The sequence below is a fragment of the Brassica napus genome, chromosome A10 (genome assembly GCF_020379485.1).
Source record: "Brassica napus cultivar Da-Ae chromosome A10, Da-Ae, whole genome shotgun sequence".
Taxonomy (NCBI): Eukaryota; Viridiplantae; Streptophyta; class Magnoliopsida; order Brassicales; family Brassicaceae; genus Brassica; species Brassica napus.
In genome coordinates, this window is record NC_063443.1 from 13,703,740 (window position 1) to 13,730,117 (window position 26,378).

At 33.7% G+C, this 26,378-nt stretch overlaps 6 protein-coding genes and 1 long non-coding RNA gene across 8 annotated transcripts; 4 read left to right on the forward strand and 3 right to left on the reverse strand.

Moving 5' to 3' along the window:
• The first annotated feature begins 2,045 nt into the window (after positions 1-2,045).
• Positions 2,046-3,801, forward strand: LOC106369773 (myosin-17-like). The gene is made up of 9 exons (XM_048742183.1): positions 2,046-2,057; positions 2,163-2,249; positions 2,371-2,556; positions 2,686-2,790; positions 2,876-3,049; positions 3,154-3,261; positions 3,365-3,435; positions 3,548-3,647; positions 3,736-3,801. The coding sequence occupies exons 1-9, from the start codon at positions 2,046-2,048 to the stop codon at positions 3,799-3,801; spliced, it is 909 nt and encodes a 302-aa protein (XP_048598140.1).
• A 196-nt stretch (positions 3,802-3,997) lies between these two features.
• LOC111201254 lies at positions 3,998-4,410 on the forward strand. The gene is made up of 3 exons (XR_007317231.1): positions 3,998-4,076; positions 4,171-4,253; positions 4,344-4,410. It is a non-coding gene; the product is annotated as an uncharacterized LOC111201254 (long non-coding RNA).
• A 737-nt stretch (positions 4,411-5,147) lies between these two features.
• On the reverse strand, positions 5,148-7,797 carry LOC106444079 (MOB kinase activator-like 1B). The gene is made up of 6 exons (XM_048743098.1): positions 6,461-7,797; positions 6,079-6,269; positions 5,903-5,996; positions 5,671-5,804; positions 5,363-5,526; positions 5,148-5,270 (listed from the first exon to the last, which is right to left on the reverse strand). Exons 1-6 carry the CDS (start codon positions 6,724-6,726, stop codon positions 5,199-5,201), a joined length of 921 nt encoding a protein of 306 aa, XP_048599055.1. The 5' UTR covers positions 6,727-7,797; the 3' UTR covers positions 5,148-5,198.
• Positions 7,798-11,222: 3,425 nt separating this feature from the next.
• Positions 11,223-15,968, forward strand: LOC106371754 (SNF2 domain-containing protein CLASSY 2). The gene is made up of 5 exons (XM_048743099.1): positions 11,223-11,352; positions 11,445-11,677; positions 11,757-13,265; positions 13,359-13,496; positions 13,982-15,968. Exons 1-5 carry the CDS (start codon positions 11,304-11,306, stop codon positions 15,905-15,907), a joined length of 3,855 nt encoding a protein of 1,284 aa, XP_048599056.1. The 5' UTR covers positions 11,223-11,303; the 3' UTR covers positions 15,908-15,968.
• Positions 15,969-16,169: 201 nt separating this feature from the next.
• LOC106371755 (calcineurin B-like protein 5) lies at positions 16,170-19,705 on the reverse strand. The gene is made up of 8 exons (XM_048743100.1): positions 19,568-19,705; positions 19,331-19,413; positions 19,186-19,245; positions 18,914-19,022; positions 18,747-18,799; positions 18,567-18,647; positions 16,669-16,781; positions 16,170-16,396 (listed from the first exon to the last, which is right to left on the reverse strand). The coding sequence occupies exons 1-8, from the start codon at positions 19,647-19,649 to the stop codon at positions 16,360-16,362; spliced, it is 618 nt and encodes a 205-aa protein (XP_048599057.1). The 5' UTR covers positions 19,650-19,705; the 3' UTR covers positions 16,170-16,359.
• A 1,621-nt stretch (positions 19,706-21,326) lies between these two features.
• On the reverse strand, positions 21,327-23,180 carry LOC106371756 (codeine O-demethylase-like). The gene is made up of 4 exons (XM_013811854.3): positions 22,560-23,180; positions 22,229-22,476; positions 21,779-22,106; positions 21,327-21,709 (listed from the first exon to the last, which is right to left on the reverse strand). The coding sequence occupies exons 1-4, from the start codon at positions 22,791-22,793 to the stop codon at positions 21,473-21,475; spliced, it is 1,047 nt and encodes a 348-aa protein (XP_013667308.1). The 5' UTR covers positions 22,794-23,180; the 3' UTR covers positions 21,327-21,472.
• Positions 23,181-23,201: 21 nt separating this feature from the next.
• On the forward strand, positions 23,202-25,121 carry LOC106433374. 2 transcript variants are annotated; one of them, XM_048743101.1, is made up of 3 exons: positions 23,202-23,430; positions 23,535-23,590; positions 24,418-25,121. In XM_048743101.1, the coding sequence occupies exon 3, from the start codon at positions 24,426-24,428 to the stop codon at positions 24,957-24,959; it is 534 nt and encodes a 177-aa protein (XP_048599058.1). In that variant the 5' UTR covers positions 23,202-23,430; positions 23,535-23,590; positions 24,418-24,425; the 3' UTR covers positions 24,960-25,121. The 2 variants fall into 2 exon arrangements, with proteins under 2 accessions (XP_048599058.1, XP_013729667.2); XM_013874213.3 differs by having other exon boundaries at positions 23,203-23,590.
• Positions 25,122-26,378: the final 1,257 nt, after the last annotated feature.

Sequence of the window (26,378 nt, forward strand, 5' to 3'; positions counted from 1 at the left end):
CAATATATAATACTAAAATAAAAATAATATATTTAAAATATTTGTAATAATATCAAATACATTTATAAAATGAAAAAAAATATCCATAGGACGTGGGTTAAAATCTAGTCTTTACTATTAAAAGAGAATAATTCTTAAAAAATCTACTTATGCAAAGTTATTGCACCTATTCATTTTTAGTCATACTTATTAAATACAACCAAATATTACAACTAACCTTAATTATAGTGACCATGATATCCTATAACATTTTAATAAATTCATTTTTGTGTATTGACCTCTTAAATCAATTCAATTATTATTATGTTAACATATTGAACCTTAATTAAACTATCTAAGAATCACTGCTTATACCCTGCATTATAATATAATCTCATCATATTCTGTATAGATCATATTATACAACTTAGAAGATCTTTGACCACAGCGACGACAAAATATACACTTACAAACTATATATAACCATTATGGACCATATCTAAAAATCGTAGTTTTCATGATTGTTATATTATGGAACTATTATCAAATACTTTACTCAATCTTATGTACTATTAAAAAGTAAATGAGAAGTTTAATTAATTTTTTTATCGGGTTGACCAATGTCATATCACGGGTTAATGACAGATTATATAAATTTATAGGATTTTTAATTAACAGATCTTCACTAAATCCAAACGGGTTATATGCGGATCACTGAGTTTACGAGATTGACTGCATAACTGGCTCGAATATAAAAATAATGTTTATATTTATCGTCTATAAAATAGATATTGTATCCCACTAAAAGTAGTTAAATAATTTGTACAAATAGAATTCTTTCTATTTAAATATAAATACACTATTCGACTTCAACATTCATGGATAATTTTTTAAAACTTCGGAAAAAAAATATTTAGGTACTTCTTTTTTGAGTAATTCAGTTTATAAATTATATTCTTAGGATAATTTTCTATTTAAAAATTAAATATAATTAATATTTGTAGTTATATAATTTTATTTTAAAAATTCATGTACTCATTTGTTTTTCGGTTCGATTATGGTTAAGCTTTTGATTTTTTGGTTCCAAAGATAAATGATCCATTTGGTTATTTATAAACATCTGTTTGGTTTTAGTTTTGATTTTTTTGGTTCTTCGGTTCTGGATAAATATGCCCATAACTATACAATATCTTATACAGAAATTCATATAAAAATCTTTTAATACCGAAAATAAACACGCGCTTTCGAAGCGCGAGTCAAAATCTAGTATTGTTTTAATGAGAACAAAATAGGAATGTTGAATGAAATCAGATAATAGATTTTTTACTAAAATAAAATATTCTAATTCTATTAATGATCACCAACTATACATTTGACATCCTATTATATAAACAGTATTTGGAGATATATAAAGTTAGGTAGTTTTGATATTTTTTTTAAAAAAAATTAGACACTGCAAATAAATAAATAAATTATAGTGAGATTGTGCACCAGAAGATTTTATTGGTTAGACTGCAATTTTTTTTATTGTTTCTCTCAAATATTACTTCTAAAGGGTAAACTTGTACAGCAATTTTCAATATAACAACTACATGTTATTTATGAGATTGATAATATAATATAAATGATTAAATTAATAATAGTATTAGAGAAAACTTACCATTTTACATGTAGAATATAAATGGATCATCATTTTCTATATTTTCTCTTAATTTGCAAATTTAATTTTCGGATGACGTTTGTATAAACATGTAGAAACCAGGGTTCATCATTCAGACAGAAGCAGCTTTGGCCATTGAAGTAAGTTGGTTCTTTCTTGCTTCATTTTTCAAAGGAATTTCTGAACCAGCAGTGTGTTTTGTTTTTTTTTCCTCATGTTTGTTAAACTTAGCCAATACACTTTTGACTATTTCGTTTTGCTCACTAGTTTTGATGCTCCAGATAGATTCTTACTAGTCAACGTTATCCTTGTTGGTTGATTAAATATGCTATAACTATATTTTTTTCAGGTGCAGACGTTTGCATGTTGGTGTTGCTTTTTGGTTTCGGACTAGAAGAGAAATACAATGCCTACACAGGTAAGAGGAAGTGTGTTTTTTTTCTGACTAAGTCTTGCACATTTAAAAATGAGACCTGGTTACTTTGTTGTTTCTTCAATTGCTTATGGCCTATAAATGTAACAGGAGGCTCCAGTAGATAAGGTGACTTCGGTATTGGTTAAGGATACTGAAAAAATCATTTCATTGACTTCAGAGGTGGACGCTCTAAAGGTGTGTGTGTTACTGGTGCCAACACCATACTTATTTCTTTTCTTTGCGTGAATTCATATAAAGTGAAGAATGCTTGTCTGTTCATGTATTTTTATTCTGAGTATTGCACTCTGTTTATTAGCTTGGTGTCACTCAGGAAAATCAGGAACTACTAGTCACATGCATCTCAGAAAACCTTGGCTTTGCTGGAGGCAGCCCTGTTGCTGCATGTCTCATTTACAAATGTCTCCTTCACTGGAGATCATTTGAACTCGAAGAAACCAACATTTTTGACCGTATCATTCAAACAATAGCCTCGGCCATTGAAGTAAGAGCTGATTCTTTCTTGCTTCACTGTTCAGAAGCTTTTGGTTATGAATTATTGAAACATGGTTAAAATAAATTTAACGTTAGCAAGTGTTTGATTCAATATGAAAAATGTTGTCTTCCGTTACAGGTACCAGATAACAACCAAGTTTTGGCGTATTGGTTATCTAATTCAGCCATGTTACTTAAGCTACTGCAGCACACATTCACAACTGCTGCAATACCAGCGTCCAGAGTAACAAGCTATAAATCTTTGTTTTTACTCTCCCTGACTTGACCTTTATCTGACTCACTTCATGTCTTGTTTACACTCTTAATAGGGATGCATGGGAGGTGATGTAGTCTCTTCTTTGGAGATACAAATGCAAGTTGATGCAAAGTGCCCATCAACTCTTTTCAAGCAGCAGCTTATTGGATTCCTAGAGAAGATGTATGTAATGATCAGAGATAATCTAAAGATTGAGGTCTTTTCTCTTCTCCGGTTATGTACTCAGGTTGTTTCTTTGTTCCCTTTAATCAGTGTATCTACTTATTGACCTTCAAGTTTCATTTCATTGTTTCATCGATTTAGTGTATAAGACATGGCTAAATGATATAGGCTCCACAGGCACAAGAAAACAATGTTCCTCAACAAGATTTGACTGGTCACTGGGAAAGTATTGTGGACAGGCTAAGCAGTTACTTGAATCTAATGAAAGCAAACAATGTGAGTCTTGGATTTAATAAGAATATAATAACAGCTTGGGCTTCGGATTGAGATAATCTAATGAGTAATGAGCAATGAAACTCTCTAACTTTGCTTGATGCAGACTCCACCATTCCTGGTCAGAAAGTTAATCACACAAATATTCTTCTTCATCAATCTTCAGCTCTTAAACAGGCATGCATGTTCACTAGTAGTAATATTTCCTTTTCTTTTGTTTTTTTTTTCTCTCAAGGTAAGTTTTCCTTGGCTGACAGAAAGTTTTCTCTGTAATCAACTACTTGTGCAGTATTCTCCTAAGCGATGACTGTTGCTATTTTGTCAACGGGGAGTACGTTGAAGCAGGTTTGGCTAAACTAAAACAATGGTGTATAGAGGCTACTGATGAAGTAAGCTTTGATTTCATCGCATCTTAAACAATTTTACAATTTTCTTTTTTGAAAAGTTGACTTAGTTGTTTGTTGTAAAAAAAAACAGTATGTTGGTTCAGCTTGGGATGAGTTGAGTCATATCAGACAGGCAGCTGGATTCTTGCAGGTGTAACTATATTTGATGCTATGCCACACCTTCTATTGCATTGTAAACTCAATTGTTTTGGCTCTCTTTCAGGCCATTATTCAAAAGCAGGAAATGACCTTAGACAAAATAACAAGAGAACTCTGTCCGGTAATGATCATTAGACTTATTTTGTTTTATTTTCCAACGAGACGAACATTGAAGTTGCTTTTGTGGTTCAGGTGCTAAGTATACGGCAGCTATACAGAATCAGTGCTATGTACTTTGATGACATTTATGACATGAGCAGCGTTTCTTCAGATGTACGTTTTCACTTGTAAAATGACGTCTAAACCTTTGATTCTATCTAGACTTTGTTTTAAGCTTTCTCTTTGTTTTTTTTTTTCAAACCATAAGGTTATTTCAAGCATGATGATTAGATTGATAGATGACTTGACCGATGGTGTACGGAGTGACTTTCTTTTGGAGGACGACTTGAGGTAAACATAAACCTTTTTTTCTTATTGTTATTGAATAAATGTTTTGTCACATTGCTCTCAAGTAACGGAGAGTGATCAATCGAAACGCAGCATTCCATTCACCGTAGAGGATTTATCAAAATCAACGGAACAAGGGGATGTAAACGACATTGATACTCTTGCACTGATCCATGAAAACCCAAGTTTCAGCTTCTTGCTCACTTGTGGAGAAGGCAGTTCATCATAAATTGTTTGTCAAATCGGGTCATATTATGTTTTTTTTTTGTTTTTCATTTAGTATGGATGTGAACTATTTTTCTTTGATATGCTTTTTGCTATTAACTTTTTTAACCGCATCAAATAAACTTGAATATATTCCAACTGTTATTTGAAGAGGAACTATTTGATTTCTTAATTAACCTTGATGGTCATCCATGTCGTAGAATAAATACTAGTTCTTGCAAGAATGAGAAGCTATGTTAACCACTTGTTATATGCAAAGTCAAGTTAAAGACCACCGTTTACCCAGAGGAGTTTGGTTGCTATGTATATTTGCTGGTTTGGGTGTCGTTGCAAACTTGCAGTGAAGGAACTATAGTTTGCTTTTCACTCCTTTCTATAAAGAAATTTTTTTATTTGATGTGTTTTTTTCTCTAAATGTTAGCGTCTAGAATCGTCCTTTGATTCTGAACTCAAAGCAACATAAAACCTCTTCTAACCTTCTAGGTCACGCAACTCAGTTCAAGGAAGAAATAAAAAGGATATATTCCAACCATGGAGGATATTTGACTATTTGAGTATATATGGTGAAACTTTGAAAACATCAGAAGATAGATTATTGCATATATTAAATCAGCTCATTTGTATAAGCTCGACTAGTTACATAAACATCATCTCCTTTAGGATGTTAATTATTGGTATATATCTCACAATCCTTATTTTCCACCTTGAAACCATAGCTTTTTTCTATGGTTTCAGAACCTCTCCCACGAGCTCTTTAAGAGGCTCCATCTCTGCTTCATCAATCAACTGATACTCCTGCATGTTGCAAAACAATAAACTCACGTCAGCGTTTTTGACATTAACTACTATAACATTCAACATGTTCCAGAGGAAATCCATCAACTCACAGATGTGAAGAGAACAAGATGTTCGAAGCAAGTGTTGAGATGAGCTTCTTCCTTGAGATTCACAACATTCTGAAAGTGACAATGATAGATGTGTGCATAAACCCTAAACAGCCTCTTCAAAATTACCTTCACGAAGTCCTTAAAATTCGGTGGGAATGTTGCTTCTGAATAAATGATGAGAAATACACAAGTGTTACAACTTAAAACAAACTTTGATTTAGAGAGTCAGTATGAGTCTGTTTAAGTTGATGACAAAAAAAAACTTTGATTAGATACGTTTCAAATCTATAGACAAGCTTAACAGGTACCAGGTGTTTGCGGAAAGATGGTTTCATTATCGATTTGAGTTACAATCCAGTTCATGAGATACCCAACGTATTCAGGAGCAGAAACCGTTATTGGCTTCTTAATAGCGATCCCATCTGCCCATCTATACTCATATCTGCAACCAAAAAGAAGAAGAAAATGACCAAAATGTTATGTATCATCAACTCAGATTTGGATTGATGGATGAGAGTCATGAGTGAAAGAGTGAGTTACAAGGATCCAGCATTCATGATAGGGCAAGTGGTGGTTGTGCAGAACTCTTTGAGAGTAGCGTACAAAACGTTTACTTGGTTGTAGAAATCTATGGCTAAAAGAAACCAAACAAACAAATTAAATATTAAGATAATAAACAAATCAAGTAGGGATTATAAGAATGATTGTGTCTTAACTGTGAATGGCCAACCACTGGTTAATGTCTTCACCATAAGGTAGTTTCACGGCTTCTCTGAGGTTGTAACTCACGAGAGTCGCTGTGAATGGTTTTTCAACCACATGATCACTAATACTCAGTCCACTGACATTGGTCCCTGATGGATGATGCTTCCTCTTCTTTGGTCGAAATGTCGGCCTCTGATTTACACTGAAAGACAGTAAGTATATGATCCATCATGTTAGAACCTAGAAAGCCATGTGTGTTCGAAACTATTTCCCAACAACAAACCGTAATTACACTTGTGACGTGAACCACATGCCAAGAAGTTTTTTAATTAGTACAAAAAACAGAGAGAATTTAGACGATAAATATATATATATATAAACTGTAGAACATACCAGCAGGGTAAGCCCAATACATTCATGGCTAAAGAGAGAGAGAGAGAGAGGGTGTGCTTTGAAGAATTAATCTGAAAAAGATTGCTCAACTTAAAAATGGATGAAACAATGGATCCAGAATACCGAACTACAATGAAACACTTGTAACTATCATAAGTTACCTGACTGCTTTCTAATGGTTGGATGCTACTGATGGAGATATTCAGGTAGTTTGCTGGATTATCATAAGACTCATGCCTGCATATATACCACACACACACATACATATGTATATCTATATGTGACCAATTTTTAATATGATATTTTCAACACTGAATTCACAATTAACGCACACAAAAAATATGCAAGCTGACATCATGTATAATTTTGATTTATTTGGAAAGACATATGTCCTAACACAAAAGAAATGATATGTATTTTCATATTGTTTTAGTAGACACATAAGAATGAGCTGTATATTGTTTTCAAAAAGGGAACTTCTGATACACTACTCATTAACTATCTATATATTTCATATATAACAAAATATGAAGATTGTTACCCAAAAATATCATTCCATATAAAAATTTGTTTTCTGATTTTTTAGTCTATTAAAATAAATTTACTAAATTATATCATTATGATTTATTTAATTTAACTGCTATTTAAGACATATGTCCTAACACAAAAGAAATGATATGTATTTTCATATTATTTTGGTAGACACATAAGAATGAGCTGTATATTGTTTTCAAAAAGGGAACTTTTGACACACTAATCATTAACTATCTATATATTTCATATATGACAAAATATGAAGACTGTTACCCAAAAATATCATTCCTTATAAAAAATTGTTTTCTGAATTTTTAGTCTATTAAAATAAATTTACTAAATTATATCATTATGATTTATTTAATTTAACTGCTATTTTATTTTTTATAAGTAAGAGTATAACTTAATATAGCTTACAATATATGTATATTTGAGTAGAAATATATGTATTTATGTAAATTCTGTTGAAATATATAAATATACGTAAATTTTATTCTATTTAAATTGTTATTATCTTTAGGTGGCGCTTATGTAAAAACTATACGAAGAAAGTAACGAACCATGGTGACTTGAACCAATTTTAAGATAAGACTAGATCTCGATCCACGCAACCGCGCGGATTTTTGTTTTCATTTATTTTTATATAAACATTTTATTTTCAATTCTAAATTGGTGTATATTATAATATATATGTGTCTATCAATTTTTAAAACATAATAAGTATACGGTATATTTTTTCATTGAATAGATTGTTTCAAACTTTCACATGTATTTGTATCTTCTTCTATATATATATTTTCGGATTATTATTTCATTATTAAAATCGTAACTATGTATATATATATATAGATTAGTAAAATATTGTTTTATTTTCATATTCAAAAATATTGTAACATTTCATAAATTTAGAAAGTTGTTAAAGAATTAAACTTTTTGCTTCATAGATTTATATTACCGAGTAAATAATAATTAAATATTTAATTTTTGTTTAATTTTAAAAATAAACTATATATTTAATTTGTTTTCATTGGTTTAAGGTAGTAAAGATTAATCATTGTTTGATAAAATAATTTTTATTATTTAAAAATATTTATAATTTTAAAAGTGAACATCGACAAATATTTAAATAATTAAAATATGGATGTATAGTATTACAACATTAAATTATATCTATTTAATTTATACTATCTATAAATCTAATGGATCATCTATTGTTTAAATCCAATTATTGATAGCCCAATAAAAATTTCTGGTAGGCCCAAAATTTAAATGATAAGATTAGTGAATTAAAAGTAACATGACTTTTTAGGAATATGTCTATTAGATCTATTTTTTAAAAAAGCACACATAAATTGTAACTTCTGTTTTAATATATAAGAGTTTCAAAATGCGCAGGGTCTGTAGATGATTATTTCTGGCAGCTGACACTAGATCATCTACAGACCCTGCGCACTGGTACGCTCGACACAATCCTAATCAAAATGCTATTTCAAATGACGATCTATCATGTCTGGCGCGAGCGAAATGCAAGGAGACATCACACAAGCTGGATGACAGTTGAGACCATGCGTGCTACAATAGACAAGACCATGCGAAATCGCATCTCGTCTCTCAAATATAGGGGGGGACATAAGTATGCAGGACTTCTCCAGAGATGGTTCTTGCTCACCATGTAGATGGGCTCTTTACTTTCAAATTTTCCAGCTTACACATAGCATAGAAGAGTAGTCATAGTAGTTAAAATAGCCATATTATTCTTTTGTAAATGTTAATTCCCTAAAAAGATGAATAAATTTGAAATTTCATCAAAAAAAATATATAAGAGTTTAGTTAGTAAAAGTAACATATTATTCTCTCTCTTTTTTGTAAAATATAAGAGGTTAGTTAGTAAAAGTAAAATATTATTCTCTCTCTTTTTTAAAAAAATATAATATTTTATTAGATAAAATATTATATTTTGAAACGAGATTGAGCTATTTGAATATTTTTGGAAATTAAAATCATATTACATCTAATAATCAGCAAAATTAGCAAATGCTTAATGTTTAAATTGGTTCGAAAAACTAAAAAAAAAAGAAACTAGAAGTAGAAGCTTGACTTAGGCAGATGGTCATGGTCGACTCAACTTTAGTAGGGTTGCCAACTTGCCACTGATTACGTACGATCGAACCAGTTGTTGAATAGACTGTAATGAGAAGCCGTTTAAAAAAAAAAGACTATGTTATGAGAAAATAATATAATAGTACAAACCGACGCTAAAAACACGTTAATATATACACAGAATGACATAGTACGATAAAAATACAAATTGGAGCATATGCAGTTTCGTAACATCATTGCACGATTGGAAACTTTAACCATCGATCTGGCTCAAAGACACACAAGCAGAAGGCTTGCACGACTGGAAGCAAAGAAGGCTATGTAAAGGGAAGAGAAACACGCGTTGGTGTAAATGTGATCAAGATCGTCATCATATTAATGGAGTGAACTAAGAATATTTTTTGTACATAGAGTTAGACCTTTATGCTACATTAATTGTACCATCCCAACGATTTATATCTATCATCTCTCCTTTTTCATGACCTATAGATCCACTCTCATTTGAAGTATTTTTGTAACTTTTGAAGCATTAAAGATTGTACTTGTTAGGGCCAAACAAGAGGAAAAAGAAAATTGCGAGTCAGTTCCTCCTTCAATTTCAACATTTCTGCTCTTAATAATTTACTATTTTACTGTATGTACTACTTTCTACAACAATCGCTGTCAAAGAGTTACCGCGATATCTTTAGTGTCGACCCCACTGAATTCTCAGAGCTTGACTTTCTCTCGTCTCGGAAGATCTATCTAAGAAGTAAGAACAAATCACAGCCGCTTATTTTACACGTGCATTTAAGAAACATGCAGCCATTATTACCAAACTGTCCTCTCTCAGACACTCCTTAAACCTCTCCGCTCGCTCGGTATATTTGTCAATCGGAGACTGCCTTTTTTCATAATCATCAACAAGAAAAAAAGGTATTCATGCAAACTTTTCTACAATATTTTTTAATATGCAACTTCACGGTGACCAAGACTCTAAAGTAACCAGTGCGGTATTGAAGTCTCCGTCCTTTTTTTTACAGTATAATATAGTTTCTTTTCATCTTTCTTTACCTCTATTGCCCTTGGATCCAGTGGCGGAGGTAGAGGGTAATGAGGGGGGTCAATTGACACCCATGGATTTTATAAATAATGTTATTCTTTACCAAATATATTTTGTTGACCCCTACCAAAACAGAATATGGACCCTTATGAAAATTGAATTTTAAAAGAGTAGTCTAACTGTGACCCTCCTGAGTAAATTTCCTGCCTCCGCCACTGCTTGGATCATGGAATAGTAAATCATCTCTCTGTACTGCAGACTCTGGATTCGTTTCATATTCCAAGGTCACTCTCACTGACTCTGTTCTTCGATCATCGTTACATTTCTTGGCTTCTCAATCCCAGTTTTGTTTGTCGCTCTTGTGTTGCTTTTATGCTTCATGATTTACCTTTTAGGTGATAATCATTATGATCGTTTGCTTTGTATCACCTTTGCTTATTATTCTTCTTTTTTTTTTTGTTAGATATCTGGATTTTGTTGATCACAAGGGGGATTGTTACTATTTTTTCTAACCGTTTTAGTGGCTTTATTATACATTTCCATCCTCTTGGCTTTTCTCTTCTAGAGGAAATATATGAGTTTTGTTTTTACTAAGAAAAAAACAAAGATTAACACTTGTGGACTTTTCCGATGAAGTGGGTTTGGTTAGATCAAGGGTGATGGAAGTGATTATGTTTGTAGTTACAGAGTTCTTTTATGCATATGAGACCAAAATTTTGTGCGGTAGAAGCATGCAATGAATAAGCTCTCAATTTGTGGTGGAGAAAAAAAGATACATTACAAATCTAAAACCAAACTCTCTCTCTCTTTTCTGCCTTATGAGAGTTTGTCGTTATAGCTTTGTTTTGAATGATTAGAACGTTTTGAACCCGTAGGTCCCGTACATCTCTTAGAGACCTGAACTATTTTAAATTCACTCTCCTCTTTTGAAAAAAGACCCTAGACTTGAACCTACTATATAATCTAAACAAATTAACCACTAGACCAACTCCTAGCCGGTTTCTCGTTATAACTTATCATATTTACGGCTATGGACAAAAGTTATACTTATCTCGCCCATGTCTACTTGTACCTGGCCCTTTCAGTACTCATTCTTACTTTTGTTTCCATCACAGGATCCTCAGGTACTATGCGTTTGGTTAACTGACTCAAAGCATTAAAAAAAAGATGAAGAGAAGACGTTTCTATGATTTGAAGCATCCATTTGATCCATTCCGTAAGTGTTGCTTTATATATGCAACTCAGAGAGTCAAAAGTGGTGGACTGGATTACTTTGACTAATGGAGAGAAACCTTTCTAAATGTGTAGCTTTCGAGATCTTCTCCTGTGGTACATGGAACCCTGTGGAATATATAAGGATCGAACATGGAAAGTTGACAGTACCTCTGTTAGAGAACGGTTATATATTGGAAGATATACGTCCCTTCCAACGACTTCGTCTCAGATCAAGAAAGGCCACTTTGAACGACTGCACATGTTTCCTCCGGCCTGGTATCGATGTTTGTGTTCTCTATCCTCTCCATGAAGATGACTTGGAACCGGTATGTGCATGCAACTTTGAAATACTCTAACCAAAAATATTATTTCAGCTCATGTATGGTATGTTTCTTTCTTGAATAGGTTTGGATCGACGCGAGGATTGTTTCTATAGAGAGAAAGCCACATGAATCTGAATGCACTTGCGAGATCTACGTAAGAATCTACATAGACCAAGGCTGCATTGGAATGGAAGGTCAAAGAATCAACAGAGACTCAGTAATCATCGGTCTAAACCAAATCTCCATCCTCCAAAAGTTTTACAAGGAACAAAGTAGTGATCAGTTCTACAGGTGGAAGTTCTCTGAGGACTGCACTACACTGATGAAAACAAGACTCTCGTTAGGAAACTTCTTGCCGGATCTTTCTTGGTTGCTTGTTACTTCGGTAATGAAAAACATTGTGTTCCACGTAAGGACAGTGCAAACAAAGATGGTTTATCAGATTGTAACGGATGAAGCCTCTAGCAGCTCTTTGAGCTCTATGAATATAACGGTGGAAGACGGTGTGTCTTTATCCAAAGTGGTTAAGTTTAGTCCTGCGGATATAGTAGATCTTGAAGTGAACCAAGAAACAGAACTCTACTCGGAAGAAGATGAGGTTGTGGAACTGCGTCGGTCCAAGAGAAGAGTTATGAGACCGGATAGGTATACCGGATGTGATTATCAGATAGATACAAATGATGGTTGGGTGCGGATGATGCCATACCGGTTTGAAAAGTTGGCTGTTGTTAGTATGGAAGATGAGTACTACGAAGAAGAAGAAGATAGTGGCCATGAGGATGATGATGATACTCAAAATGATTTGTTCAAGATAAAAAGATCTAAGTCACTTCAATTGAAACCAAAACGTAGACAAGGTCAGATTGTTATGGTAGAGAAGAAGAGAAGACGTGGACTTGGTGTAAAACAAAGGAAGTCTCTACAAGTGATACCAAAACGTAGACAAGGTCAGATTGTTATGATAGGTAAGAAGAGAGGACGTGGACTTGGTCGGAAAGAGAAGAAGTCTGGGCTGACTGTGATTCCTTTCACTCCTGTGTTTGATCCTATACCGTTGGAACAGTTTGGTCTTAATGCTAATAGCTTGGACCAAGGTGGCGGTTTCTCAAGAAACCAGTACTTTGATGAGATTGAGAACTACCGAAGCAAGTCTGCTAAGTTTGGTAAGAAAGCAACTGAAATGGAAGAGATGATGGAGTCTGATCTATGTTGGAAGGGTCCTAACCACGTGGTGAAGTCGGTTCAAACACGAGTAACCAGATCATCATCGCGGTCAGCTGCTCAAAAGAATAAGTGTTCTGATGAACCAAAGGTGTACAAGAAAGTAACACTAAGCGCAGGTGCATATAACAAGCTGATAGATGCATACATGAGCAACATCGATTCAACAATTGCATCCAAGAACGAGCCGGCCAGTGTTGTTGACCAGTGGGAGGAGTTAAAGAAGACGAACTTCGCTTCTAAACCGCATGGATGGGAGATGGGAGGAGCCTCTGGTGAGGATGGTGAGGGAGAGACTTCAGAGAATGATATGTTATGGAGAGAAATGGAACTCTGCTTGGCTTCTTCTTACATTCTTGACGACAATGAGGTATTATTTATATGATTCTCTTCCAAATATCTTCTCTTCCAAATATCTTCTCGTATCTCTTAAAACTATATTATATACATGTTGATAATGTAGGTAAGAGTGGACAACGAGGCTTTTGAAAAAGCTAAAAGTGGTTGTGAACATGAATATATGCTGGATGAAGAGATTGGGATGTGTTGTAGGTTATGTGGTCATGTAGGAAGTGAGATCAAACATGTTTCTGCACCTTTTGTAAGTGAAACTCCTCACCACTTTACAAACATATAATGTTACTTCGCTCCATACTCCATCAAGAATGGTTTAAGGTTTTTGCACATAAAATTAGAAAACTAGTAATCTTTCTGTTGTATCCCTATTAATACATTATTTTGTTTGATTTTTGTTAATTATTGAATTCAACTATAAAGATAAGAGCTGGAAATTTATAATGTAATGTTACTTCGCTCCATACTCCATCAAGAATGGTTTAAGGTTTTTGCACATAAAATTAGAAAACTAGTAATTTTTCTGTTTTATCCCTATTAATACATTATTTTGTTTGATTTTAGTTAATTAATGAATTCAAATATAAAGATAAGAGCTGGAAATTTTTATTTACTACATGTATTGGAAATGTAAAATGATACTTATAACCGAAACAAAATTTAAATGCTAAAACGACACTTAATATGAATCGGATGGACTAATTGATTGTGTTTGTGGTTTGGTTTAAATAGGCTAAACATAAGAAGTGGACTATAGAGACTAAGCAGATAGAAGAAGATGACATAAAGACTAAACTGAGCCACAAAGAATCCACAAGCAAAGACTTCACTATGTCAAATGAATCTTCTGAGATGCTTACAGCTGAAGAAAGTGACAACGTTTGGGCACTAATACCTCACCTTAAGAGGAAACTACATATGCATCAGCGGCGAGCTTTCGAGTTTCTCTGGAGAAACCTAGCAGGATCTGTGGAGCCTCCTCTTATGGATCCCACTTCTGACAACATAGGAGGCTGTGTGATCTCTCATGCTCCAGGAGCTGGCAAAACTTTCCTGATGATTGCTTTCCTCACAAGCTACCTAAAGCTGTTTCCCGGGAAGAGACCTTTGGTTCTTGCTCCAAAAACAACTCTCTACACTTGGTACAAGGAGTTCATCAAATGGGAGATCCCAGTTCCTGTTCATTTGATCCATGGACGAAGAACCTACTGTGTATTCAAGAAGAACAGTGTAGTTAACTTCAATAGAGTTCCTAAACCTAGCCAAGATGTTATGCATGTTCTTGACTGCTTAGAGAAGATACAGAAATGGCACGCACACCCTAGCGTTCTTGTAATGGGTTACACCTCGTTTCTGACTTTGATGAGGGAAGACTCCAAGTTTGCTCACAGGAAGTACATGGCTAAGGTGCTAAGAGAGAGTCCTGGCCTTCTTATTCTCGATGAAGGACATAACCCTAGGAGCACCAAGTCGAGACTACGCAAAGGGTTGATGAAAGTTGGTACTGACTTGAGAGTACTTCTCTCAGGTACTTTGTTTCAAAACAACTTCTGTGAGTACTTCAACACTTTGTGTCTAGCTAGACCAAAGTTTGTTCATGAAGTTCTAATGGAGCTGGATCAGAAGTTCAAGGCTAATCAAGGTGTGAATAAAGCTCCTCACCTTCTTGAGAACAGAGCTCGTAAGTTCTTTCTTGATAACATCGCCAAGAAGATTGATGCTGGTGTGGGAGATGAACGTCTTCAAGGTCTCAACATGCTTAGGAACATGACTACTAGCTTCATTGATAACTATGAAGGAAGTGGCGGCGGCGATGCTCTTCCCGGTTTGCAGATCTATACGCTGTTGATGAACTCAACGGATATACAGCATAAGATCCTCACAAAGCTTGGAAACGTAATGGCGTCTTATCACGGGTTCTTACTAGAGCTAGAGCTTCTGGTTACATTGGCAGCTATACATCCTTGGTTGGTCAAGACCTCAGCCTGTTGCGCCAAGTTCTTGAACCCTCAAGAACTTTTAGAGATCGAGAAGCTCAAGCACGACGCGAAGAAAGGATCTAAAGTCATGTTTGTGCTTAACTTAGTGTTCAGAGTGGTCAAGAGGGAGAAGATCTTGATCTTCTGCCACAACATTGCACCAATCCGTCTGTTTATAGAACTGTTTGAGAGCATTTTTAGGTGGCAGAGAGGGAGAGAGATCTTGACCTTAACGGGTGATCAAGAGCTATTCGAGAGAGGTAGAGTGATAGACAAGTTTGAAGAGCCTGGAAACCCATCAAGAGTCTTGTTAGCTTCGATCACAGCTTGTGCAGAAGGGATTAGCTTAACTGCGGCTTCGAGGGTGATCATGCTTGACTCGGAGTGGAACCCTTCAAAGACAAAGCAAGCTATAGCTCGTGCGTTCAGACCGGGACAGCAGAAAGTTGTGTACGTTTATCAGCTCTTGTCTAGAGGAACGTTGGAGGAAGACAAGTACAAGAGGACGACATGGAAAGAATGGGTTTCGAGTATGATATTTAGTGAGGAGTTTGTTGAGGATCCGTCTCTTTGGCAAGCGGAGAAGATTGAAGACGATGTTCTTAGAGAGATAGTGGGGGAAGATAGAGTTAAGTCTTTCCATATGATCATGAAGAATGAGAAGGCTTCAACAGGGTGATGGTTTTATAAGATAGCTAGTATAATAAGAGCATGGAAATAAACAGAAGCAAGAAGGTTAGTTCTCTGTTTCTCCATGGCTTTGATGATGAATGTTAAGTACCTGGAACTCATGTGTGCCATGCACTAATAACGCATAAGACTATGTGAAAATGTACTTGTATAATATTAACAATGTGTAATATTGACAAATATCAGTAACAATGTAATGTGAAATAATATGTGTTTCTAGTGATATTCTAATATGAACAAATACTAGTCTATAGCCATATTAAACTCTCATTGAACCTTAAACTTCTTGTTATAGGCCATTAGGCCAACAATAATGGAAAGACATTTTGTTGCAAAAGAATATGCATATTACATTTGATTATTATCATTTTCTAAAAGAACCTTTGATCCTTCTACTCTTTAGCCATCGACAACTCATCATCACCTGTCAGTATCTGACTTTTATTGGAGATAGCTTGGAAAAGTTCGTGGCAAGTCCCTGAAATGAAAAGACTCGATATAAGAAAAGTGTCTTCATTTATGAATTACAAGGATACACAAATGGCTAATCAAAGAAGAAAACACTGAAAAATTACACAGAGAGAGAATATGACAAAAAGAATATACACGCAGTATAGAACTGGAAGCTGGTGCCCAGAGATGTTTTAAAAAGAAGCACTCTTTAAGAAGAGGTTCATCTTTTCCAAAAAAATACCCATGTATTTATAAAGTAAAATGTGTATATATGTTACATGGAATGAAACAAGTTACTTCAAGAAAGGGATGGTCATGTTCTTGAGAGTCAAAGGATGCCTGGCCACAAAGTTCTCCCATTCTTCCAAATCTATTTTCCCATCTTTCTTCCTATCCGCCTCTTCAAATGTCTGCAAAATTTAGTGAGATATCAATTTCCCACTATCAACCAATCAAGGCAATCACACTTAAGACTTTAACAATCACAATTAATGACAATCAAGATTTTTAGAGATATGATTTTCATCTTATTAAGATTGTGTGATTATAGTTTAGGAAACCTTATAAAGTTGATACAATAGAAACTTTATAAATTAATATTTGATAAATTAATAAACATTATAAATTAATAAATTTTTCGGTCCCGAGTTGGGCCGGTTCATGACACAGATCGATAAAATAATAAGATAATATTTTTTTATAAAATCTTATGTAAATATATGATTCCATTAAAGTCACAAATTAATAATTTATCTATATATACGTTATATTTAAGTACAAACTTAAATATAACGAAATGTCGAGATAGAGTGCAGTACGTTAGAGATAAAGCCCGAGAAGTGATGGACGCGAACAAGATCCTAAGTAAGAGATCAGTTGCTGGGGGTCGGGTAGAGAAGCAGATAGCATGGAAGTGTCCTGAGAGTGGCTGGTATAAACTAAATACGGATGGAGCAGCTCGAGGTAATCCTGGTCTGGCTACTGCGGGAGGGGTTGTGCGGGGCGAGTACGGGACGTGGGAAGGGGGCTTTGCGGTTAACATTGGTATTTGCTCTGCTCCGTTAGCAGAATTGTGGGGTGTGTACTATGGCCTGTGCATAGCATGGGACCGTGGTATTCGGCAGCTGGAGGTTGAAGTAGATTCTGAAAGTGTGGTGGGCTTTCTTCAGACAGGGATTCATGATGCACATCCCTTGTCTTTCCTAGTACGTTTGTGCTATGGCTTTGTTTCAAGAGACTGGTTAGTCAAATTTTCTCACGTGTATAGGGAGGCTAATCGTCTAGCAGATGAATTAGCTAACTATGCGTTTTCTTTACCGTTTGGTTTACACTATTTTGAGTCGGCTCCAGAGCATGTTGCTCCTGTTTTGTTGGAGGATTGTAATAGGATGTCTAGAACTCGGCGGGTTTGCCTGTAGTTGTTGATTTATTTTGAAATAAAGTGTAGGAGACTCAGGTCTCCTGCCGTTTACCAAAAAAAAAAAGATTGTGTGATTATAGTTTAGGAAACCTTATAAAGTTGATACAATAGAAACTTTATAAATTAATATTTGATAAATTAATAAACATTATAAATTAATAAATTTTTCGGTCCCGAGTTGGGCCGGTTCATGACACAGATCGATAAAATAATAAGATAATATTTTTTTATAAAATCTTATGTAAATATATGATGCCATTAAAGTCACAAATTAATAATTTATCTATATATACGTTATATTTAAGTACAAACTAAACATTATATTGTTGGTTTTATATTCACAATGAAATTATCTCTATTTTTTAAAAAATTTCAATATATTATGATAATATTTAGTAAAATTATATCGAAAACCACATTTGAAATCTATGAAACATAAAAATATACACCAAATAATATAGTAAAACAATACAAAAGTCTAATTTCTAAAATTTAATTAATATATATACAGTAAATCAACTATTTTTATATTTTATAAGTAAAAATAGAAAAAAAAAAACTAAAAAGAAAACTTTTTGTAAATTAATAAAATATTATAGTCCTAACATTTTTAATTTATGGAGTTTTTACTGTATGTATCTATGTTTGGTGTGATAAATCAACACAGAAATGGTGATTTGATATAAAAAGACATGAGCAGTATATAAATAACTAAAATGTTAAACCGGTCTATAACCTTTAGTTTCGTAAACTGCGTTCATAAATAAGTATCTACCTTAGACACAATCGAGTCGATGATACTCTCGGTTAGCATCAGTTCTGATTCCTCTAGAACGTCTATTATCATCTCTTTCACCTGTGTGATTCTTCTTATACGGTATTAGAGATATATGTTTAGTTTTCTTTTACTTTCCGGTGTTCTTGTTATTTTGTGTGACAACGATGACCGACGTACCTCTTCCGGTTCAATAAATCCAGTCTGACGAGTATCATATAGCCGAAATGCAACTGTGTTATAAACAAGTGATAAGATTTAACATGGGACCTTTATCACAAAAAAATAATAATATCATGGTTTATAGATTTTTAAAAAATATTATATAGTGAAGTGTTCAACTATACATAAGGCTTTTTGTCTTTGGGCGGAGTTCGGATGGAAAATGTTGAGAGAGTGTACAAACTCTCCAAAATCTATTGCCTCATCGTTTCTCATATCGAACAGTCCAAACATCTGCATGTATACGTATGATATATAGAGTAATGAAAAGTTACATTGAATATTGTACTTTCTTTAAGAATATTAAGAGTGGTACGTGTGAGAAATATAAATTGACTACAAGAAGCAGGACTGACTACAAGAAGTTTAATCTATATACATATAGTAGAAATTTTACCCGCTCCGTAGAAAGACTACGTCTCTTGGTGTCCTTGGTTAAGATAAACTGAAAACCTTCCTGAAACAAACCTATATATAGTCATAACTCAAGCACACCTTTTCTGTTCACATTGTCGAAAAGAATTTCTATTTTGGAGTCTAACTTTGGTTATAACGTTGTCGCTGCTGACACAAGAAGTGAGTTTGGTGAACAATTCATGTAGAACTTCAACCTCAGCATCGCTAACTGCAAACCCTCAAGACCATTTAAAGATGTTACTCTCTGGTCTCTACCAATTCGTGTAAAATAAGTAAACCTCCATGCAGTATAACTAATAATAACTACGTCGTAAGTTAGTAACTAAACATGTGTCAAAATTATTGTGTATGGACAGACTTACAAATGGTCTGAGAAGTAAGAAGCGAGATGTTTTCATGCCTTGTTCTTTTTCCTCCTAAGTGCTTACTGCAAACACATCCCATTTTACTAATATCCACATAAAAAGTTCATAATTATACATACGGCTGTGTGACTCTGTATATATGGACATTGTATGGAGCTGCGAGATTGTGGAATAATAATCTAATTCTCTGACCGAACAAATTCGGAAGTGCAAATTGTCATAAATTTCCGGTTAAGATGGAGACAAATGGTATAATCTACTAATTCTTTTTTTTATGTTGCTTGATTTTATATGCTTTGATATTCTTTTTCTACGGTTTTAATATTTGCGTTGTTGCATTTTTCTTTTGTTAATGGGTGTTGTTTCAAATATTGTCCAAAGCATGTCTATGGAACCAGAACCAGAACCAAAAGAGAATTTAAGGAAAATTTGTCATAAATTTCCGGTTAAGGAAAATATATATTATCGTACATTTTAGTTTGATACTTAGAAGAAAATTTGAAATATTTAAGGAAAAATTGGTTAATAAGGCCATATTCATAATATATTTGACATTTTATAATTTGCATTTATAAATTTGTCCCATTATACCTTTGATTATTTTTAATATGAAATTAACCTTACAATCCTCTAATTTCATTTTTTTAAATTACAGTCATGAAGCTTATATATTTTTTATTTATTTAACTAATAATTTATGTATTTTTTACAATTTAAATATATGTATAATACATAATCAATTCTATATTTAAAATATATATATATATATATATATATTCATCCAAATACAATTTAATTTCGTATTTTTATATTTATGTAATTTATACAGTATTTTAAATATATTTATAGTATATAATCAAAGCTGTATTTTTTTAAATAGTAAAAAGATAAAAAAAAAGACATTTCATTAGAATATATTTAATTTCATATTTTAATTATATATACACAAATAAAATAAACGTAAAACAAATAAAAAACTGATGAAATTAATAAAAATAAAATATAAAACTAAAAAACTTATTTATATTATATATAACATCAAATTTTTGAAATACATATAAAATTAATTTACATATAAATAAAAAACATAACACGGTGCTTTAACTGTAACTTATTAATTGTATATAAGTCAAATGCAAATATTAATTACATTATCCATGACATCAAAATTTTAACAAAATAAAAATTATGTATTTTTATAATAATTAGGAAAAAAAAACAATTTAGATAAGTTTAAATAAAATCAGTTACGATTGTTTCCTAAAATTTCTCAAATTAAAAAAAAAAATAGAATAAACCAAAATATATATTACATGTTCTAAACATGGTAGAACGATACATATGGTTAGAATATAAATTATAATCCATTAAAACATAGCACACACATAATACTAGTTGTTTTATCTAGGATAGATGGTAAAGTAAAAGATAGAACATAAATTAATGTTTTTTCATGTTTTTCTAAAATACAGTGCAAAGCTTACAATATGTATTGTATTAACAAAGAAAAGCGGTTAGAACATAAGTTAATGTATTCTATATTTCCATTCACTTGTGGAATTTGCTTTGACATCTACCATTCCAAAAAAAATAAAGCTAATGACATTGCTCTCACATTCAAATCACAACCACACCCAAATCTAAATCTCACTTTAGACCTCATAATATTCTCAAAATTAGCAACACAACACAATGCAGCCAGCCTTGAACAACACAACACAATGCAACACAACACAAAATTAGCAACACAACACAATGCAGCCAAGCTAATGACATTGCTCTCACATTCAAATCAATGACAGTTCAAAAAACAAAGCAGCTGTATTATTCTCTTTAGTGATCTAGCAATGAAAGAAACAGATTCATTTGTGAAAAACCAAGAACAAGACTTGAAAAGTATCATCAGATCAAAGCAGCTTCGATTGGTCTTCGACCCTGTTGATAGTATTCAAAGTAGAGCTCAACATACTTCTTAACCGTCTTATACAATCTTGGTCTTGTCTCAGTCACAAGCGCCTCTACAGGATGAATCTCTTGGTCCGCACCAGGAACACAAAACGTTGCCACAGATATCCTTTCCTTTTCCCTGTTGGTCACCACTCTATGAACCGGACTCTTGTATATCCCATTGCTCATTATCTGAACACCAACGAGAGATTATGTCAAATTCTACACCAACCATTTGCATACAGATACAAGAGACCTTACCTCTATCTGATCTCCAACATTGATCAGAATTGTATCAGGAACGATAGGAGCTTTATACCACTTGCCATCTTTCAAGAACTGAAGCCCTTCCACATCTTTGTCAGGTAAGAGAAGAGTGAAAGCAGAGCCATCAGCATGTGGTTTGACACCAATAACCTTGTCTGGCCTTGGACATGGAGGATACAAGTTAAATCTTGTATCCATCATAGCGTTTTCTCCATACATGTCTAGAAAACAATTCTCATCTAGTTCCAACGATCTTGCCATGCCTTTAAAGAACTGCTTAATCACCACTTGTTGCTTCATTGTATATTCATGTAAAGTTTCCCTGAAGAAGTCACCAAAGTCAATAACCAAAATACTTTGGAAGTAGTAAAAGCAGTGTTCTAAAAATTCCTCTATAAAATGTCTAGTAACCGCCTATCGATTTTTTTGAAGTATGAATTTTACCTGAAACCAGCTGGGATCTCAGGCCAGAAGTGAAGTTTACGTTGATCTTCAGGGTAAGTAGTGAGATACAAACGGTCGATCCAATCAAGAACTTGATCATCAGACAGAATCATGTCGTTACCATAACCTTGGATACTACCAATCTCTCTAGCGTACTTTTGTTTCTCTTCGGTCGGGAGGGCAAAGAACTGCTTGGTCAGCTCGTAGATTTTTTCAAGAAACGCTTCCGTCATTCCATGATTCATCACCTGCTTCAGTTAACAAAAGATCAAAACTCCAAGATTTTCACCAGAACTTAGTTACTATACATATTCTTAAAAACGGGTCAAACCTGAACAACGCCCCATGTAGAGAGCGCAGAGTGAAGCTTACTCAACTCTTGTCGACCGTTATCAGAAGGAGACAGGAGAAGGATGAGATCGATGGCCGGAATATCCATCTCCGGCACGGGAGCGTCAAGTGGTTGACTTTCGATGTCACCGGTGGGTGTGTGGAGATATCTTTCCGGTAGTCCTTCACCGGATGCAATCACTTCTTGAACAGTCTTGAACTTTGGCTTCTCCATTTGCCTTCTCCACACTGGTTTGAGATTAATCTTTGTTTGATTGTAGCATTATTTAGACCAAAGAAGAGCTTATGTTAATATAAACAAGAAGACGTTCTTGACTTCGTCACTTGTTTCCATTACCCAAAAGATATTATTATTTTAGTATGCAAAGAACACGAACTTCAAAGACTTGTTTTTTTTTTTATTATTACCAAACAATGTCTGAAAAAAACTCTAAACCACTAGTTTGGAAGAAAGATGCTGACTTTGGAGTTAGTTTACGAGAGTCACGCAAAGGTAAGCTTTTTATACCGAAGCGGGACCCACATTGAACACTGTTCTCTCCACAAGCTCTATATTGCTCCACCTGTCCTCTTCTCTCCAAAGTCAAACAGAGATGAAGAATACGCTCTATTTGGTGAGTCTCTGTTTTCATCTTGAACAAAAAAAAATTCATTTTTACTCTTCTGGATATCATCATGTGATAGACAGATGATGATTGTGTGGTGAGCATTGCAGGTGCGATAAAACCATTGTCACACCAGTTTGGATGGAGAGCTCTTCTGTGGCTGGTCTTGTCCAATCATCCTTCTTTTGGGGTTATGCCTTGAGCTAGTTGCCTGGTGGTTTGGCTTTCCAAGATTTTTGGCGGCAGGTTTGTCTTTTTTTTTCCCTCTAAGCTCTTCAAATGCTTTCTTCGTTTTCTCTAATGCAGAAAAGTGCTTGAGATTGGTGTATCTACATGGTCTTTTGCCACAGCTCTTGTTCCACTACTTGCTGGTTTTATGCCCGGGTTGATTTTTTCTCGGATCTTGGTAAGCAGATCCATATATTTTTGTATGCCATCGTTCTGGTTTCTTGTAAGAGTCATGGTCTTCTTACACAATATTTCGTTTAATAAAAATTATATTAAATCATTCATTTCATATAAAATCATCTACAAACATTAAACATCAAATCATCTCAAATTTTATATTGATACATCCCATAAATTCTTATTGTAATATTTTCCTTAAATAGTAAATTATAAATCTTAATTACTTAACTCAAATTTAAATATAAAATATATGTTGAAGCACGGTAGTCTAGTTTTAAAAGTTTAAATGCTTTTACACATAGATTTAGAGTTCGAATCTCAGACTATACAATTTCTTGCAAATAAATCCGGTTAGTTGTTGAATATATTAATTTTAATTAATGTTATTTTGATGATTTTTTCTTTATATGCTAATTTTGGAATAATAAAATATCATATTAATATTCTATGATATTTTCAAAAAGAAGAGAAAAATTGAAATATAATTTCATCTCGATTCGAATCACCTTAGACATATATTCAAATCGGGTTGGCTTGATTTGGGTACAAGGCTCTGGTTTACAAATTGGTACAGATCTGATTAATTTGTTTAATGGAAATTAAGAGCCCAAACCAAAAAAACAAAGAAAGGAAAATTAGCATTTAATATATTTCTTCTTTTTTTGGTCAAACATTTAATATCTTATTTGAATTTACAATTTCGAGACTTGTTAAGCAACCGCCAGAATAAACCTCCATAAATAGAGGATCCGAATCAAACGGAATCTTCAACAAGACTCCATTTATAGTTAACAAAAACGAACTCTTCTCTCTCTCTCTCTCTAGATCCAGTGATGGCGGCTACTGGAAGATCAAGCGCTTCGTCAGTCCTCCGCCCTCTCTCTCCTTCCGATAAAATCAACCTCCGTTTAAAGAGGCTTTCCACCGCAACCGCCGTTCCGAGGAAGCGAAAGTGTCGGTGCTCTCCCACGTCGTCGCAAACTGGATCGTCCCGCTGCTCTATTCACCGCCGATTAGAAATCGTGAAGCTACTAGCTAATTTGAAGCCGAAGCGAAGGAGATCTACCAGTATCGCGACGACGACGAGTAGTAGTAGTTCGGGATCGAATGAGAAGAAGATCGGAACCCTAGGTTTGAAGGCGAGGCGAAGGAGGAGCGGTGGTATCACGACGAGTGATTCGGGGCTGAATCTGAGGAAAACGGCTCTGGTGAATTCGCTCGCGGGGTTGGGGACTGTGGAGGCGGAGCGGTGTAGGAAGTACTTGAAGGAGAGTATGGCTAAACCGTTGTCTCTCCGGTTCCGTTGCAAGTACCGGCCACGGCCACGACCGAGCCGGTTCTACGCATTGCATAAAGATCAAGATTAAATTTTCATTTTAATGTTTCTTGCGTTCCAAGGAAGTTATGTTTTGGTCTTCCTTGGCGCGCACTAAATCAAAAACTAGGGCTCGATTTAGTAGTATTATCATATCAGTTTGTGTTCTTAATTTTTTTTTTTATTATTAGTGAGAATCATAAGTCATAACCTATGTTACATGGAAACAGAAGCGGATACGTGGAAGCGGAAGCGTAAAGAAGCGCAGAAGCGAGATTTTTTAAAATATTAGGAAGCGGGTACGTGTTGGAAGCGTATATCCATATATAAATATATATATATATATATATATATATATATATATGTAAAAATTTTTAAAAAATAGGACTAAAAATTATATGATTTAAATTTGAAATACAACATTTATCTATTTATAATAATTTTGAAATGATTTTATATTAAAACTGTAAAAATACACATAAATTATGTTTACAAAAAATATTATATTAATTATTTTTAATACTTTATAACTAATTGACACAATATGTTTCAATATGTGCTATATCTTTAATAAAAAAATCTCAATGCATAAAGATAATTTATAGTATTATTTTTGATATTTGTATATTTATAACTCAATATTCATTACTATTAATTTTTTTATTTTATATAGATTAAAACTATGGTTTTATATTTTATTGATATACATTGTATTTTTTTTAAACGGAAGCGTGATTCCAAAACGGAATCATAAGCTTCCAACAGGTTTTTAAAGAGAATATTTTAGAAACGTTTTGGAAGCGAGATTCCGCAAGTTTCCACAAGGTTCTGATTCCGATTCCGATTCCGAAGCGGGAAGCAGACGTCCGATGAAGCTTCCGTGCAACGTAGGTCATAACTAAACATATTTTTTAGCTTTTCGTTTTTGGTATGTTCTGACTATGGAGTTTCCATTTTCGTTTATACAAAATACTAGACATAAGTATGCGTGATTAATGATTTCTATCCACCATTGAGGATGATGTAACTTTCGTCTTCTATACACAGAAAAATAAAAAGGAATGAAAAGATACAGAGAATAGAGGATGATGTCGAGTTTTCTTCAATAATCAGTGAAAGATCGTATCTCTTACGTGTTATGACAAGATTTTGCAACCTTTTTGAGATTTGAGGGTATAGTACAATGAAGAACTAAGAGCAAAAAGTATATTCATGGGGTAGATACTAGAAGTTGATGCACAAATTAAACTCAAACCAATCCTTCAAAGACATAAACGTGTGACCAGTTTGGAACGTTTCTCCTTACAGATGTACATAATAATTGCATTACATGAAGCTATCAAGTTATTTCCTAAGGATCATGAAGAGGTTTCTCACATTCGGGAATAGGAGGATTGAAAATATTTTTCATACGTCAAATACAGGAATCCAACTTAGTTAAAGCTTTTTTTTTTGTCACAGCCAACTTAGT